This window comes from Chiloscyllium plagiosum, unplaced genomic scaffold (genome assembly GCF_037043375.1).
Source record: "Chiloscyllium plagiosum isolate Xiang-an unplaced genomic scaffold, Cpla_swu_hap1 HiC_scaffold_1, whole genome shotgun sequence".
NCBI classification, from domain to species: Eukaryota; Metazoa; Chordata; class Chondrichthyes; order Orectolobiformes; family Hemiscylliidae; genus Chiloscyllium; species Chiloscyllium plagiosum.
In genome coordinates, this window is record NW_028270139.1 from 177,082,075 (window position 1) to 177,100,898 (window position 18,824).

The window sequence follows — 18,824 nt, forward strand, 5'->3', positions numbered from 1 at the left end:
CAACTTCATCAACAGATGCCTAAGGGAGAGACAACGGAACGAGGACATGCCGCAACCCAAAGGACTAGCCACACTACCATACATCAAGAACCATCTCTGAAATGACAGCCAGACTACTGCGACCACTAGGACTTATAACAGCACACAAACCAACAGCCACTCTCAGACAACAACTCACCAGAACGAAGGACCCGATACCCAGCATGAGCAAAACTAATGTAGTGTACAAAATCCCATGCAAGGACTGCGCAAAACACTATATAGGACAAACAGGAAGACAGCTAACGATCCGCATCCATGAACATCAACTAGCCACGAAACGCCACGACCACACACGCAGACGACAAGCAACATGAATTTGACTGGGACAACACTACCATTATAGGACAAGCCAAACACAGAACAGCCAGGGAATTCCTAGAAGCATGGCACTCATCCACAAACTCCATCAACATACACATCGACCTGGACCCAATATATCGGCCACTATAGCGGACAGCTGAAACTGACAACCGGAAGCGGCAGGGACTGGCCACTATAAATGCCGGAGGAAACACCACAGAAGCGCTTCACAGGAGGCTCCCAAGCACTGAGGATGTCACCTAGACAGGGGATGAAACGTTTGCAACAAAATCTTCCAGCTCGGTGAACAGAACCACAGCAACGAGCACCCGAGCTACAAATATTCTCACAAACTTTGAAGAAGAACAGATACTCAAAAAACACAGTGCGCAGATTCCTCAAGAACAAACCACGACAAGCAGACCAAACACAGCCAGAAACCCTAACCACCTTACCATATATCAAAGAAGTTTCAGAAATGACAGCCAGACTACTGAGACCCCTCGGAATCCTAGTAGCACACAAACCCACCAACACTCTCAAACAAAAACTAACAAACTTAAAAGACCCAGTACAACCCATGGACAAAACCAACGTCATCTACAAAATTCCATGCAAGGACTGCCACAAACACTATGTAGGACAAACAGGAAGAAAGTTAGGCACCAAGATATACCAACACCAGCTAGCCACAAAAAGACATGACCCTCTCCCCCTCATAGCCCAACACACAGATGAAATAAAACCACCATTTCGACTGGGACAACACATCTAGCCTGGGACAGGCTAAGCAAAGACATGCCAGAGAATTCCTCCGAGGCCTGGCACTCCAACCACAACGCCATGAACAAACACATAGATCTAGATACCATCTATCAACCCCTCAGAAAACGAACAGGAAATGACATCACCACAAACCCCAGGAACCCCATCCAGGAGAAAGATATAAATAGAAAGCAGGAGACAACAGCTTCGCTTCACTTGGAGGTCGCCACTGATGATGTTACCTAGCCAGGTAATGAAACGTCTGGATATCAAACCTACAGCTCAGTGAGCAAACCTACACCTTAAACCTCAACCTGAGCTACAAACCTTCACAAACCTCGCAATTGCCCATTGTGTTAGGTGCATTAGTCAGAAGGAAATGGGTCTGGGTGGTTTACTCTTCGGAGTGTTGGTGGTTGGGCCAAAGGGCCTGTTTCCACATTGTAGGGAGTCTAATCTAATCTAACTTGCCCAATACCCACGCCAGTCTCAACAGTGTATCGTTCCCTGGCCTGTCCTCATTACCTTTCTTAAATTGCGGCACCACGTTAGCTAACTTCATGTCTTCCGGGACCTCACCTGTGACTATCAATGATACAAATGTCTCAGTAAGAGGCCCAACAAGCATTTCTCTAGCTTCCCACAGAGTTCTTGGATACACCTGATCAGGTCCTGGGAATTTATCCACCTTTTTTGCATTTCAAGACATCCAGCACTTCTATCCCAGCAGAGATTCTAATGATCCAAAAATGTGAATCCTTCTCCCATACACCAGCTCCTCAGCAATGCATTCATCTACTCTCTCCTCCTATTCCTACCCTCACTATCTCACAGTACCCAGAATAATCCAGGTATTATTACTGTCGAGGACCTCCTTTTTAAATTCCTGCCTCCTCTCTCTTCTCCCTTCATAATCTCCACCTTTTCCCTTCCTATGTCATTGGTTCCAATGTGGACAATGACCTCCTGCTGACCCCTCTCCCCTGTGAGAACATTCTGCACCCTCTCTGAGATATCCTTGATCCTGGCACTAGGGAAACAACGCACCACTCTGCTTTGTCTCTGTTGGCCACAGAAACGTCTGTCTGTACTTCGGACTAGAGAGTCCCCTAACACAATTGATCTCTTGGAAGCTAATGTACCCCTCATTGCATTGGAGCTAGTCTCAATACCAGAAACTTGGCTGTTCGTGCTATGTTCCCCTGAGAATCCATTTTCCAAAGCAGTTTACTTGTTTAAAATGGGGATAGCCACAGGAGACTCCTGCACTAGGTGCCTACCTCTCTTACCCTTCCTAGAGTTGACCCATTTACCTGATTGTATTTGCAACTTTTCTCCCTTCCTATAACTGCCATCCATCACATCCCCTTGCTCTTGTAAAATCATCATTGCTGTAACTGTTGGTCTAACCAATCCAGTTGATCTGATCGGATTTGCAACCAATGGCATTTATTGCAGATACAATCCTCAGTAACACAAACTCTGGATGTAGGTTTGCTCGCTGAGCTGAAAGGTTCATTTCCAGACATTTTGTTACCCTACAAGGTAATATCTTCAGTGGGCCTCAGGCAAAGCACTGCTGAAAATTCCTGCTTTCTATTTATATGTTTGAGTTTCTTTGGGTTGGTGATGTAATTTTCTGTGATGATGTTATTTCCTGTGGTGATGTCACTTCCTGTTCCTTTTCTCAGGGGGTGGTAGATGGGGTCTAACTCGATGTGTTTGTTGATAGAGTTCTGGTTGGAATGCCATGCCTCTAGGAATTCATGTGCATGTCTCTGTTTGGCTTGTTGTAGGATGGATGTGTTGTCCCAGTCGAACTGGTGTCCTTCCTCATCTGTATGTGAGGATACTAGTGAGAGAGGATCATGTCGTTTTGTGGCTGGTTGATGTTCATGTATCCTGGTGGCTAGTTTTCTGCCTGTTTGTCTAATGTAGTGTTTGTTACAGTCCTTGCACGGTATTTGTAAATGACATTATTTTTTTCTTGTTGTCTGTATAGGGTCTTTCAAGTTCATTAGCTGCTGTTTTAGTGTGTTGGTGGGTTTGTGGGCTACCGTGATGCCAAGGGGTCTGAGTAGTCTGGCAGTCATTTCAGAGATGTCTTTGATGTAGGGGAGAGTGGCTAGGGTTTCTGGACGTGTTTTGTCTGCTTGTTTGGGTTTGTTGCTGAGAAATCGGCAAAATGTGTTCATTGGGTACCCATTCTTTTTGAATACACAGTATGGGTGATTTTCCTCTGCTCTGCGTAGTTCCTCTGTGCTGCAGTGTGTGGTGGCTCATTGAAATAATGTTCTAATGCAGCTTCATTTGTAGATGTTGGGATAATTGCTTCTGTAGTTCAGTATTTGGTCCGTATGTGTTGTTTTCCTGTAGGCACTGGTTTGAAGTTCCCCATTGGCTGTTTGCTCTACTGCGACATCTAGGAATGGCAGTTTGTTGTTGTTTTCCTCCTGTTTAGTGAATTTTATTCCACTAAGGGTATTATTGATGGACTTGAAGGTTTCCTCTAATTTGATTCGTTTGGTGATGAAAAAGGTGTCATCCAGGTAATGGACCCAGAGTTTGGGTTGGATGGTTGGCAGAGCATTACTGTCTCTGCTGAGAACCCTGATATCGGAGATCCTATGGGGGTTCTGTTGGTTTGTCTGTAGGTTTTGTTGTTGAAGGTGAAGTGGGTGGTAAGGCATAGGTCCACTAGCTTGATGATATTGCTGATGAATTTAGTGGTGTTTAGTGTATGTGTTTCACATAAACACTCCCTAAACTCCCACATTCGACAAGAAGAGTGTACCACTTCACTAAAGACCATTTTGCTTCTTTCAATCTGCAGACCAAGAACATAGCAGTGTCTTATTCCTCAACAAAACACTGGTCCAGGCTAACTTAATACTTATGACTTATATTTTTAAGTTTAATCAAGAGACATATCTCAATAAAACATATAATCAAGAAAGAAGCCACTCTACTCACCATTGCAGACTAACAGCAAGGCCATGCTTAAACTATTCACTGATCTGTTTCAGTGCTGTGACCTCTCCCAAACAGGTTCCTCCAAGATTAGTTGTGAATTTCTCTGTTTGTTAATTTTCCCAGACCTGTTCCAATGCCCAGCAATACATGAATTCAAGCAGCAAAGACAGTAACTGTGCAGGTTCACTGCTGTGTCAGTTAGCAGTTTGTTTGTTTTTTCTCTCTCCTGCACTGACCTGACCATATGCTGCCTTTGTCTGTTCCTCTCCCTTTTAAAAAATGCCGTTGTTTTGACTTTTGTTTTTCTCCAAAACAATGCAACAGCATATAAAACCGCAATTTCCGCTCCTCGAATTCGGGAAATCACCTTCAACACCTAAAATACCTCAAAACAGGAGCAGCCTGTTACAGCCAGAAATTCTTGGCATCCTTCAACTTGGATTACCCAGAATCCAGGTGCTGTCTGAGGATCTGTGGTGAATTTCTGCAGCGCATGTTATAGATAGTACATACTGCTGTTACTGAGTGTTGGTGGTGGAGGGTGTGCATGCTTGTCAAGACGATGCCAGTAAAGTGGGTTGCTTTGTCCTCGTTTTTTTTTAATCATTGATGAGATGTGGACGTCAGTGGCCAGGCTAGTGTTTTTTCTGTATCTCCAATTGCCCAGACAGAGAGTCAACCACATTGCTGTGGGTCTGGAGTTACATGTAGCCCAGACCTGGTGACGATGGCAGATTTCCTTCCCTGAAGGGTATTAGTGAATCAAATGGGTTTTTACATAGAACATAGAACAATACAGCACAGAACAGGCCATTCAGCCCTCGATGTTGCACTGAAATTACATGACAACCTCTTCACCTCAGGAGGAGCAGCGCTCTGAAAGCTTTTGATTCCAAAAAACATGTTGGACTATAACCTGGTGTCATGTGACTTTGTCCATCTTGGTCCAAACCAGCACCTCCATATCATGTTGTTTTTAATCAAAGAATGTGAAACTTTGGTTCTTCAAAGACTGTCTTTGGAGACTCAGAGAAGTTTTTTCCTGATTCCTTATAATGTTGTCCCTGAGATATTAGAAGAATGAGGCAAACACGTCAATTGCTGTTCTGCAGACCTCCTTTAGGTTTGATTCAGGACTTGTGAATCCATTCGCAACTGGATTATTGGGTTAATCGGTTCCTATAAGATATAGGGGCAGAATTGAGGGGAGAGGGGGCAGGATAATGGGGTGCATATCTGTCATTCACAGTAGCACTTGTATCTGTGAAAGTACAACTATCTTCATCCAGTTAACATGTTCACATCTGGGAGTAAAACATAATTTTCAATGTTTTAGCATAAAGTCAGAAGATATGCAGGTTTTAGGCCAGAATTTGGCTTATTGAGACTGCTCCACCATTCTATCATGGCTGAAATATTCCTCACTCCCATTTTCCTGCCTTCTCCACATAACCCTTCAGCCCATTACCAATTATATATCAGCCTAACAACTCACTGTCCCAGCATCCACTGGGGTAGCAAACTCCACAGGTTCACAAGCCCTTGGGAGAAGTAGTTTCTCCTCAACTCTGTTTTAAATGTGCTCTCCCTTATCCTAAGGCTATGCCCCCTCGGCCTAGAAACATCTGCTCCATGTCTATTTTATCCACACCTTTTATCATCTTGAATATCTCAACTCAATCTCACTACATTCTTCTAAATTCCAGACAGTATCCGCCGAAACTGTTCAATCTCTCCTGACAATCAGCAGTGGTTTCATAGTCATTGTTAGACTTACAGCCCAATTTCGTGAAGAAGGGCTTATGCCCGAAACGTCGATTCTCCTGTTCCCTGGATACTGCCTGACCTGCTGCGCTTTTCTAGCAACACATTTTCAGCTTAGACTCGTCATCCCAAATTTTAGTGTCAAGCTTCTTGAGTGTTGTTGGGGCTGCATCCATCCAGGGCAAGTGGGGAGTATTCTATCAGACTCCTGCCTTGTGCCTTGTAGATGGTGGACAGACTTTGGGGAGTCAGGAGGTGAGTTACTCACTGCAGTATCCCTAGTCTCTGTCCTGCTGTTGTATCCTCTGTGTTGATGTGGTGAGTGCTGTTGAGTTTCTGGTCAACGATAACCCCCAGGATGTTGACAGTAGGTTATTCAGTGATGGTAATACCATCGAATGTCAAGGGGCGGTGGTTAGATTGTCTCTTATTGGTGATGGTTATTGCCTGGCATTTGTGCATCGCAACCTTTTGAAATATCAGTGATCTTGCTGATGAGTTTTTTGTTGGTTAAATCTCACAGTTAAACCGAGCAGTTTGAGCTCAGCTCAGTGACCTTTTTTAGAATTATGTGCTGGATGTTCTGGGGAGCATCACTGCAGAGTGAGATTGACTGTTCAGGGTTTGGATTCTGCTGTGAGTTGAGTACAGATCAGGTTAGTCAGAGGGTGTAGAAATAGTATCAGCTGACAGTGGGAGAACTATGTTTTGCCAAGGCCAGAGCAGAACCTCAGTACAATCACAGAGGCTCAGTGCTGACTGACTGAAGAAAGCTCTGGCACCCCCTTGTTTGTCCCTGGTACAGGTAGTTCTCCTATAAGCCCCAAGTTGTGTTCCAGTGAAATCGCATTTAATTGAAAATTGCTTAAAAGAAATAAAGGGGCCTAGAGGAAAAGTGGAGTTAGGGACAGATCAGCAGAAGATATCACTCATGATCGCTCAAAACTCTCCCAAAAGCCTAACACAAAGTATAGTAGAGCCTGAATGAAGGTCTACGTTGTATTTATTAATGAAACAAAAGTTAATTTCACGTATTACATTGAAATGAACAAAGGTCTACATCATATGTATTAATGAAACAAAAGTGAGTTTTGAGAAGATTTGTAGCTCAGGTTGAGGGTTCTGGATGTAGATTTGCTCGCTGAGCTGGGAGGTTCATTTCCAGATGTTTTGTCACCATACTCGGTAACATCTTCAGTGGACCTCAGGCGAAGCAGTGTACATGATTCCTGCTTTTTATTTATATGTTTGGGTTTCTTTGGGCTGATGATATAATTTCCTGTGGCGATGTCATTTCCGGTTCTTTTTCTCAGAGGGTGGTAGATGGGGGGGTCTAACTCAATGTGTTTGTTGATGGAGTTGGCTGCAGTAGTGATCAGGTTTTAACCTCAGTACCTCACCTCCTGGTGGGGACCATCTCAGCCTCAGTTGGTTTCTCTGTTCCTCGAGCAGTTCGCTCCCAGCAACATCAGGCATAGGTGGGATCAGGTTAAGGAGCTGACCCAACATAACGTTCATTACTTCACTGCGGTCTCAAATCCCAACCTGGCTCCAGTATGTTAAAATTGCTGACAGTATGTGTGAATGAGATGGAGGGATGAAATGTGACCAGGAGGGAAATGAGGAGCCTCAGTATGAGTAAAATGGGGCAGTCGGTAAGGATGCTGTTCAGGAGGAGGTTGCCTGGTTATTGGAGATGTGAAGCAGGGTAGCATGTGGAGGTCGATGTGTTACTATGGACTGGGGAACTGTCTGCTTTATTGTCTTTCAAATGCAAAGTATCTGTGGACCTAAGGGTGTACCGGTGAAAAGTGGTTGAACAGGATGTACAAGAGGTACCAATGCTCTTGTGGTGCAGTAGTAGTGTCCCTGCCTCTGAGCCAGGAGCCCTGCGCTCATGTCCCATTTGTTCCTGAGGTGCATGTTAACATCTCCTGACAGATTACTGAGGAATATGTCTGAGCCTCATGCCAAGTACTGTGTGTAGTCTGTTAGCTAATTGCTATTGGAGAATGACTGCTGCAGATAGATTCTCGGTTCTCCGGTGTGGGTGCTGTAGACTAACCTGTTCTTCCTATCTCCCAGACACACTCAGTACCTGGACTTGGATTGTGCCAATGGCTGCGCTATTTGTGTTTCTGATGGCCCTGATTAGCTTCCTGTTGTGGTTCCTGATGAAGAAGAAATTGATATGCACCAAAGCAAGGAGACCAACTCCTACAATAGAAACATCATCTGCTCTAAGGTAAGGATCTCTGTAATTCCACCCAGACAGTTGCCCGAAGCTGGAATCGAACCGAGGTGCCTGGCACTGTGGGGCAGCAATGCTAACCACTGAGCCACTGTACTGCCCCCAAACTGTCACCTTCAATGTAAAGCAGAGATATAAAGCAGCTTCAGGAGGATTTGGATAGACTCAGTGAATGGGCCAGAACACAGCAGATGGAATATAATATGGAAACATGTGAGGTTATCCACTTTGGTCAGAGAAACAGAGGTGCAGAGTATTTCTGAAATGGTGAGAGGCTGGAAAATGTCAATGTACAAAGGGACCTGGGTGTTCTTGTTGATATGGCACTAAAGGCTAACTTCCAACAGGTTATTAGGAAGATGAACAGAGCATTAGCCTTGAGTATGAGAGAATGAGAGTATGGGACAGTGAAGTCTTCCTTCAATTGTACAGAAGCTTCACCTGGAGTACTGTATGCAGTTTTCATCTCCATATCTCAGGCAAGATATTATTGTTCCAGAAATAGATACCAAAGACACCTACGTCAGATTCCTGCTCATTGACTCCAGTTCCATCTTCAGCACCATCATCCCCTCCAGACTGATCTCAAAACTCCGAGACCTTGGAGTCTGCTCCGCCCCCCCTGCAGCTGGATTCTCAGCTTCCTGACCCACAGACCGCAGGCAGTGAGGATAGACAACAGCACCTCCTCCACGAGGACCCTCAACACTGGAGCCCCCCAAGGATGTGTTCCCAGCCCCCTCCTGTACTCCCTGTACACCCACAGCTGTGTGGCCAAACTCTGAACAAACCCTATCTACATGATCGCTGATGACAGCACCGTGGGAGGATGGACATCTAACAACAACGAGTCAGAATAGAAAAGGGAGATAGAGGGCTTGGTGATGTGGTGTAATGAGAACAACCTCTCTCTCAATGTCAGCAAAACTAACAAACTGATCATTAACTTCAGGAAGAAAGTAGGAGAACACGCCCCCAGCTACACCAACGGAGCGGAGGCTGAGAGGAAGAGCATCACGTTCCTCGGAGTGACAATAACTGACAACCTATCCTGGATTTCCCAGGTAGATGCGATGGTCAAGAAGATACAACAACTCCTCTTCTTCCTCAGGCAGCTCAGGATATTCAGCATGTCCATAAGGACCCTCACCAACTTCTACAGATACACCATTGAGAGCAGACTGTCCGGGTGTATAACGGCCTGATACGGTAACAGCTCTGCCCAGGACCGTAAGAAACTGCAGAAGGTTGTGTGCACAGCCCAGACCATCACGGTATCCACCCTCCCATCCATGGACACCGTTTACACAGCTCACTGCCACGGAGAGGCTGCCAACATCATCCAAGCCCCCTCCCACCCCGGTAATGATCTCCTCCAACCTCTTCCATCAGGCAGCCTGAACACACGCACCAACAGGTTCATAAACAGCTTCTTCCTGGTCATTAATGGACTCTGAGAAAGTGAGGACTGCAGATACTGGAGACCAGAGTTGAAAAATGTGTTGCTGGAAAAGCACAGCAGGTCAGGCAGCATCCGAGGAGCAGGAGAATCGACGTTTCGGGCATAAGCCCTTCTTCAGGGCTGGTCTGGGCTGTGCACACAACCTTCCGTAGTTTCTTACGGTCCTGGGCAGAGCTGTTACCGTATCAGGCCGTTATACACCCGGACAGTCTGCTCTCAATGCTGTATCTGTAGAAGTTGGTGAGGGTCCTTATGGAGAGTCCATTAATGGACTCTCCAACCATAACTAATGCTGATCTTGCTAATGTTGCTCTTGTCTAGTGCATACCCCGTGCAGTGTAACCTGCATCCCTCTGTTGAAATCTTTTTGATCTGTACATTCTTGCTTCCTGAACTGCTTATAAACAAAGGTTTTCACTGTAAATCGGTATATGTGACAATGAATCGATCTGGGAGAAAGTGAGCAGTGCAGGTGCTGGAAAAGCACAGCTGAGTAGGCAGCATCCAAGGAGCAGGAGAATCAATGTTTCAGACATAAGCCCTTCATCAGGAATCTATCAATCAATTATTCAAGACCAGCCAGGGAGAAATAGGCACAAGATCAGTCTATTAAGCCCCTCAAACCTACTCCACATTCAATATGTTCATAGCTGATGAACTCTGGTCAGTTGGCAGCTACACAATCATCAGATTATAATTTGCCTTGCGAGCTATGTTGAACATTCAGTTGGGAACCAATTGAAGAATCCCCTTCTGTCCTATATGGTGGGTATCATGGACAGAGAGCTGGACAGCCAGAGATTGGAACCTGCCAGCCTGTTTCCTGTGACCCACCCTGTGGATGAAACCTGGGCTGGATCCAGATGGCAAGTTGTCATTTCCTGTCATTATGTCCTGTGTGAGCAGGCTTACTGCCAGAACCGTACATTGGAACATCAGGAGCAAACTGCAGCTTCCCACCAGGTTTGAGGGATGAAAGGGCTGCTGTATGAGGGCCAGTTAAATAGGCTGGGCTTGTAATCACTGGAGTTCAGAAGAATAGGGGAATCTGATTAACGTATAAACACCAAAGGGGACTGAAAAGGTAGACGTTGAGTAGATGTTCCCCTATTTGGGGCAATCTCTTTGAACAAGAGGTCATAGATATAGAGTGAGAGCAGGTAGGGTCAAAACTGAGATGAGGAGAAACGACTTGCCTCAGAGGGTTGGGAATCTGTGGAACTCACTGCCCCAGAGGGCAGTGGAAGCAGAATCAACAAAATAGGTTCACGGAAGAAATAGATAGGTTTCTGATGAAAATCAGAATAAAGGGCAATGGGGAGCTGGCAGGAGAAGGGAGCTGAGACCAGCAGAAGATCAGCCATGATCATGTTCAATGGCAGAACAGGCTGGAAGGATTGGGAGCAGGCAATTCAACCTAATTCCAATGTTCCTAACCTGTGTGCAATCTTTCAAATTGGATTCAATCATTTCCAAAACATGTACAGAACTTACCAAATTCCAGCACGTGCTTCATAGACAATGAGGGGTGGGCAATCTGTTACATGGCAATGAGCAAATCACAAGAGAAAAGGAAAGCCAAGACAGTTATTATCAATAAAGGAAAGCTGGGTTCTCCAGTGTACAGCCAGCTCAAAGTGATTTCTTCTTCATTTAGAGCAGACATTGAACTCTCCACAAGACTACAAGATCCACTTCCAAACACAACAGTCTGACAGTCTGACCAGGTGAGTAACTGAATTTCTAATGGACAATGACAATACCTTCCAAACACAAGGTATCAAAGACAAATGGTCAGGGATGATGTGTTGGTGTTCGCCATATACGGCAGCGTGGCAGTGAAAAGAAGCTCAGGTTCTGCCTCCAATTGTTTGAGCCTTTGACCCCAGTGTACTTCCCTTGGGCAGTGAAATGTCCGCACAGAAGGAGAAAGAGCATCTGTACAGGACTTTATTACCTCGAAATATCCAACCAATCACACACCATCATCACATGGGAATTTATCCAAATTCTCCAATCAGTGCCACAGGCTGATTTTCTACACCAGCCTGGTTGGCATGCACTCATTCTGACATCTTACACTATTTGGCAGTAAGGTCACATGCTGGGTAATACAAGATGGAGGACAGGAAACGTTTCTGGCTGTACCAGCTGCTCCTTTATTGAGGTATTTTAGGTGTTGGAGGTGATTTCCTCGAATTCCAGGAGCAGCAATTACTGTTTTATATGCTGTTGCATTGTTTTGGAACTTTAGGGAAAAAAAAGTCAAAACAACAGCAGTTTTAAAAGGGAGAAGAGCAGAGGAAGGAAGCACATGGTGAGGTCAGTGCAGGAGAGAGAGAGAGAGAGAGAACAAACCTGCACAGTTACTGCCTTTGCTGTTTGAATTTGTGTATCACTGGACATCGGAGTGCATCTGGGAAATTTAACAAACAGTGAATTTCACAACTAATCTGGGGGCGAAGTTCACAACACAGACTCAGAGAAGTTAATTGTTGTTTTTAGTCTGTCCAAGAGAAAGGCTGTGTTCGTGAGTACAGTGGGTTCTTTCTTGATTATATGTTTTTGGAGATAAGTCTCTTTATTAAACTTAAAATATAAGCCATAGCTCTTAATTTAACCTGGGGCAGTGTTTTGTTGAGGAATAAGACGGTGTTATTTTCTGGGTTTGTAGATTGTGAAGGAGCAAAAATGGCCTTTGCAGTGATATGTACTTCTTGTCAGATGTGGGAGTTTAAAGAGAGTTTAAGGTTTACTGTGGATTATATCTGCCATAAATGCTGTTGGATGCGAATCTTATCAGATCGAATGGATCGGTTGGAGAGACAGATAGAAGCGATGAGAAATTTGCAGCAGCAACAGTATGTGATGGATGGCAGTTATAGGAAGGGGGGAAAGTCTCAGATACAGTCACGTAGATGGGTTAACTCCAGGAAGGGTAAGAGAGGTCGGCACCTAGGGCAGGAGTCTTTTGTGGATATACCTATTTCAAACAGGTATGCTGTTTTGGAAAATGTTGGGGATGATGGATTCTCAGGGGAATGTAGCACGAACAGCAAAGTTTCTGGTATTGAGACTGGCTCTAATGCAACGAGGGGTACGTCGACTTCCAAGAGATCAATTGTGTTAGGGGATTCTGTAGTCCGAGGTACAAACAGATGTTTCTGTGGCCAGCAGAGAAAAAGCAGAATGGTGTGTTGTTTTCCTGGTGCCAGGATCAAGGATGTCTCAGAGAGGGTGCAGAATGTTCTCACGGGGGAGAGGGGCCAGCAGGAGGTCACTGTCCACATTGGAACCAACGACATAGGAAGGAAAAAGGTTGAGATTCTGAAGGGAGATTACAGAGAGTTAGGCAGAAATTTTAAAAGGAGGTCCTCAAGGGTAGTAATATCTGGATTACTCCCAGTGCTACAAGCTAGTGAGGGCAGGAATAGGAGAATAGAGCAGATGAATGCATGGCTGAGGAGCTGGTGTATGGGAGAAGGATTCACATTTTTGGATCATTGGAATCTCTTTTGGGAAAGAAGTGACCTGTACAGGAAGGACGGATTGCACCTAAATTGGAAGGGGACTAATATACTGGCAGGGAAATTTGTTGGAACTGCTTAGGAGGATTTAAATTAGTAAGGTGGGGGGGAGGTGGGACACAGGGAGATAGTGAGGAAAGGGATCAATCTGAAACAGATACAGCTGAGATCAGAAGTGAGTCAAACAGTCAGGGCAGGCAGGGACAAGGTAGGACTAACAAATTAAACTGCATTTATTTCAATGCTAGGAGCCTAACAGGGAAGGCAGATGAACTCAGGGCATGGTTAGGAACATGGGACTGGGATATCATAGCAATTACGGAAACATGGCTCAGGGATGGGCAGGACTGACAGCTTAATGTTCCAGGATACAAATGCTACAGGAAGGTTAGAAAGGGAGGCAAGAGAGGAGGGGGAGCGCATTTTTGATAAGGGATAGCATTACAATAGACAATAGACAATAGGTGCAGGAGTAGGCCATTCTGCCCCTCGAGCCTGCATCATCATTCAATATGATCATGGCTGATCATTCCTAATCAGTATCCTGTTCCTGCCTTATCTCCATAACCCTTGATTCCACTATCCTTGAGAGCTCTATCCAACTCTCTTAAATGAATCCAGAGACTGGGCCTCCACTGCCCTCTGGGGCAGAGCATTCCACACAGCCACCACTCTCTGGGTGAAGAAGTTTCTCCTCATCTCTGTCCTAAATGGTCTACCCCGTATTTTTAAGCTGTGTCCTCTGGTTCGGCACTCACCCATCAGCGGAAACATGTTTCCCGCCTCCAGAGTTTCCAATCCTTTAATAATCTTATACGTCTCAATCAGATCCCCTCTCAATCTTCTAAACTCAAGGGTATACAGGCCCAGTCGCTCCAGTCTTTCAGCGTAAGGTAGTCCCGCCATTCCAGGAATTGACCTCGTGAACCTACGCTGCACTCTCTCAATAACCAGATTACAGCTGTGCTGATGTATTCCTGGAAATACATCCAGAGAGGTTATTTGGGTGGAACTGAGAAATAAAAAAGGGATGATCACCTTATTGGGATTATATTATAGGCCCCCTAATAGTCAGAGGGAAATTGAGAAACAAACTTGTAAGGAGATCTCAGCTATCTGTAAGAATAATAGGGTAGTTATGGTAGGGGATTTTAACTTTCCAAACATCGACTGGGACTGCCATTGTGTTAAAGGTTTAGATGGAGAGGAATTTCTTAAGTATGTACAAGACAATTTCCTGATTCAGTATGTGGATGTACCTACTAGAGAAGGTGCAAACATTGACCTACTCTTGGGAAATAAGGCAGGGCAGGTGACTGAGGTGTCAGTGGGGGAGCACTTTGAGGTCAGTGACCATAATTCTATTTGTTTTCAAATAGTGATGGAAAAGGATAGACCAGATCTAAAAGTTAAAGTTCTAAATTGGAGAAAGGCCAATTTTGACGGAATTAGGCAAGAACTTTCGAAAGTTGATTGGAGGCAGATGTTCGCAGGTAAAGGGACGGCTGGAAAATGGGAAGCCTTCAGAAATGAGATAACAAGAATCCAGAGAAAGTATATTCCTGTCAGGGTGAAAGGAAAGGCTGGTAGGTATAGAGAATGCTGGATGACTAAAGAAATTGAGGGTTTGGTTAAGAAAAAGAGGGAAGCATATGTCAGGTATAGACAGGATAGATCGAGTGAATCCTTAGAAGAGTATAAAGGCAGTAGGAGTATACTTAAGAGGGAAATCAGGAGGGCAAAATGGGGACATGGGATAGCTTTGGCAAATAGAATTAAGGAGAATCCAAAGGGTTTTTACAAATACATTAAGGATAAAAGGGTAATGAGGGAGAGAATAGGGCCCCTCAAAGATCAGCAAGGCAGCCTTTGTGTGGAGCCACAGAAAATGGGGGAGATACTAAATGAATATTTTGCATCAGTATTTACTGTGGAAAAGGATATGGAAGATATAAACTGTAGGGAAATAGATGGTGACATCTTGCAAAATGTCCAGATTACAGAGGAGGAGGAAGTGCTGGATGTCTTGAAACGGTTAAAGGTGGATAAATCCCCAGGACCTGATCAGGTGTACCCGAGAACTCGGTGGGAAGCTAGAGAAGGGATTGCTGGGCCTCTTGCTGAGATATTTGTATTATCGATAGTCACAGGTGAGGTGCTGGAAGACTGGAGGTTGGCAAACGTGGTGCCACTGTTTAAGAGGGGCGGTAAAGACAAGCCAGGGAACTATAGACCAGTGAGCCTGACCTCGGTGGTGGACAAGTTGTTGGAGGGAATCCTGAGGGGCAGGATGTACATGTATTTGGAAAGGCAAGGACTGATTTGGGAACATGGCTTTGTGCGTGGGAAATCATGTCTCACAAACGTGATTGAGTTTTTTGAAGAAGTAACAAAGAAGATTGATGAGGGCAGAGCAGTAGATGTGATCTATATGGACTTCAGTAAGGCATTCAACAAGGTTCCCCATGGGAGACTGGTCAGCAAGGTTAGATCTCATGGAATACAGGGAGAAGTAGCCATTTGGATACAGAACTGGCTCAAAGGTAGAAGACAGAGGGTGGTGGTGGAGGGTTGTCTTTCAGACTGGAGGCCTGTGACCAGTGGATTGCCACAAGGATCGGTGCTGGGTCCTCTACTTTTTGTCATTTACATAAATGATTTGGATGTGAGCATAAGAGGTACAGTTAGTAAGTTTGCAGATGACGCCAAAATTGGAGGTGTAGTGGACAGCGAAGAGGGTTACTTCAGATTACAACAGGATCTGGACCAGATGGGCCAATGGGCTGAGGAGTGGCAGATGGAGTTTATTTCAGATAAATGCGAGGTGCTACATTTTGGGAAAGCAAATCTTAGCAGGACTTATACACTTAATGGTAAGGTCCGAGGGAGTGTTGCTGAACAAAGAGACCTTGGAGTGCAGGTTCATAGCTCCTTGAAAGTGGAGTCGCAGGTAGATAGGATAGTGAAGAAGGCGTTTGGTATGCTTTCCTTTATTGGTCAGAGTATTGAGTACAGGAGTTGGGAGGTCATGTTGCGGCTGTACAGGACATTGGTTAGGCCACTGTTGGAATATTGCGTGCAATTCTGGTCTTCCTATAGGAAAGATGTTGTGAAACTTGAAAGGGTTCAGAAAAGATTTACAAGGATGTTGCCAGGGTTGGAGGATTTGAGCTATAGGGAGAGGCTGAACAGGCTGGGGCTGTTTTCCCTGGAGCGTCGGAGGCTGAGGGGTGACCTTATCGAGGTTTACAAAATTATGAGGGGCATGGATAGGATAAATAGACAAAGTCTTTTTCCTGGGATCAGAGAGTCCAGAAATAGGTTTAGGGTGAGAGGGGAAAGATATAAAAGAGACCTAAGGGGCAACTTTTTCACGCAGAGGGTGGTACGTGTATGGAATGAGCTGCCAGAGGATGTGGTGGAGACTGGTACAATTACAACATTTAAGAGGCATTTGGATGGGTATATGAATAGGAAGGGTTTGGAGGGATATGGGCCGGGTGCTGGCAAGTGGGACTAGATTGGGTTGGGATATCTGGTCGGCATGGACGGGTTGGACCGAAGGGTCTGTTTCCGTGCTGTACATCTCTATGTCTCTATGACTGAAGTTCCTTTGAGAAATGGGAACACCACCCCTCAGAGCCACTCACCATCTTGACTTGGAAATGCATCGCTGTTCCTTCACTGTCACTGGGTCAAGATCCTGGAATTCCCTCCCTCAGGGCATTGTGGGTCTTTCTCCAGCACATGGACTGCAGGCGGTTCAAGAAGGCAGTTCAGCCCCACCTTCCCAAGGGGCAACTAGAGGCGGGTAATAAATGTTGGCCCAGCCAGCGACATCCCAATGACATGAACATGTAATAAATAAACTATTTTAGAATTTATAACAAAGGTCATTAATAGGGCAAACTAAACTTTTACCAACTTTGTGAAAACAGCTTGTTATTTGAAATGTGCTCCCCACAGTGCAAGGGAGCAGTGAGAGAATAGAGAAAGAAATGCAAAGACAGTGCATTCTCTTCCAAACATTAAAAACCTTTTCTTCTCCCCACAGATTCAGGCGTCTGTCAGCCAACGATAATAATCTTATGACTGTATGATTCCATTATACGTATCCATCTGTGATCGGTGTATGATCCTGGGATGAGAAACTGGATATTTGTGGGGAATGGTACAGATTGGAAACAGCAGACTTAGCACATTACTTGTGAACCTGACTGAAGAACTAAATCTGGTGATGGAGCAAGAAATCATAGCGAGGACAACAGACTTCCCCCAAGAGAGTTGATGTGATCCAATGAGTAGTTCTTTCACTTGGTTGATGAAACATGGTGCTGTTGAGAAAGTGAACTCCTCACATTCACTAGCTTCCATTTCTTTCTCCACAGGAAATCCTGATACAATTTAGGGCTGTTTCTCTTTTCTTTCAGGCCTCAGGAAAGTTAAATCAAGCTGAGTGTTACTGCACAAAAAGGGTGACTAATTAAACTGATTAAACTAAATAAGTAAACTGGTGAAATCTGGTTCTTGTCGAAGGGAAAGTCTACTGTATAAAAGCAAGTCTAGAGCACTCCCAGCACAGATTGTGAGCAACAGAGGACAAAAACACGGGAGTATTGAAATGAACTGAATTTATTGTCATGTGTACCAAGACACGGTGAAAAGCTTTGTTCTGGACATGTCTTATCGTGCCCATTTGCCACCAGGTGGTGGGGATCCCCAATGGAGGGCTCTCTATGTAGGAGTCTGTTAGAAACAAACTTAACAAAATTAGCCAAGACCACCAAAACTGGAAATAAGACAATTTATTTTATGATCTTGCAAGAAAGGGTATCAAATGCTAAAGCAAATGAGCAATGAGCATTGAAGCAAGTATACAGTTATACCTTTGAGCTGCGTGAGGTCACCTCTCCCGACTCCTACATTACCCAATCACCCTAGTTCTCTGCCTGACTTGTGACCTGACTGCCCCTACGTGACTTCTCCTTATCTTGATTAGATTCTCCTTCTATCTCCTTGGGCCGTTAGCTGCAACCGTTTTGTAACGATATTAACACTTGCTGTGCTAGTGTTTCCTATTGTTCTGCTTTGCTGCCTGCCCAAACTTGTTTTCCCAGAAGTTTGCTAATCTGATCTTTGCCTGCAGCTGCCCTCTTTCCCTGTTTGTCAGCGCGATGCTTAAGCTTATGATCACTACCCTTTTTGCTACATTTGCGAAAACAACACCCTTCCCCATTTCTCTCAACTCCCTCATTTCTTTTCTTTTCCAACTTGTTGTTTTTGCACTTTCTGCCTCTTTACACCCTTAGGTGCAGTGGTTCACAATCTTATACACGGTATCATGTTACCCCTTTCGTCTCTCGAATTCTAGGAGCATTCTTTGACTTTCCCTCTGTTGCACGTCACCTGTTGATTGTAAAAGCATCTGATGATGTATTTGAGTCCCCTCCCCAAGGGATGCCATCAGTCGGCTCATTATCCACTTGAGGACATTGAACCCTACCACCAGACCCACTAATATCAATAATCCATAGCTGGCTAGATTGACTAACCACTTTTCCCAACCCATCAGTCCCCAGTCACCCCATCCCCATCCTGTTCCTTTATCTTTCCGAAGTTCATCCCCAATTTCTCTTATATCTTTTATCTTTTTCCTTATTATCTCTGCCTTTTCTTCCACTGTGGAAGAGGTGTCTGGGATGAAAGTGCAGCATTCTTTCCCGATTAAAGCACAGGTTCC

At 44.8% G+C, this 18,824-nt stretch overlaps 1 protein-coding gene across 4 annotated transcripts in view; it reads left to right on the top strand.

Moving 5' to 3' along the window:
- LOC122550377 (disintegrin and metalloproteinase domain-containing protein 12-like) overlaps positions 1-17,580 on the top strand; it is a 483,861-nt gene extending 466,281 nt beyond the window's left edge. For all 4 annotated transcript variants that reach the window (XM_087992303.1, XM_087992306.1, XM_087992307.1 and 1 more), the window contains 3 exons: positions 7,930-8,089; positions 11,215-11,284; positions 17,139-17,580. In XM_087992303.1, coding sequence (XP_087848429.1) covers positions 7,930-8,089; positions 11,215-11,272 — 218 coding nt within the window. In that variant the 3' untranslated portion in view covers positions 11,273-11,284; positions 17,139-17,580. The remainder of the gene's footprint in view (positions 1-7,929; positions 8,090-11,214; positions 11,285-17,138) is intronic.
- The last annotated feature ends 1,244 nt before the right edge of the window (positions 17,581-18,824 follow it).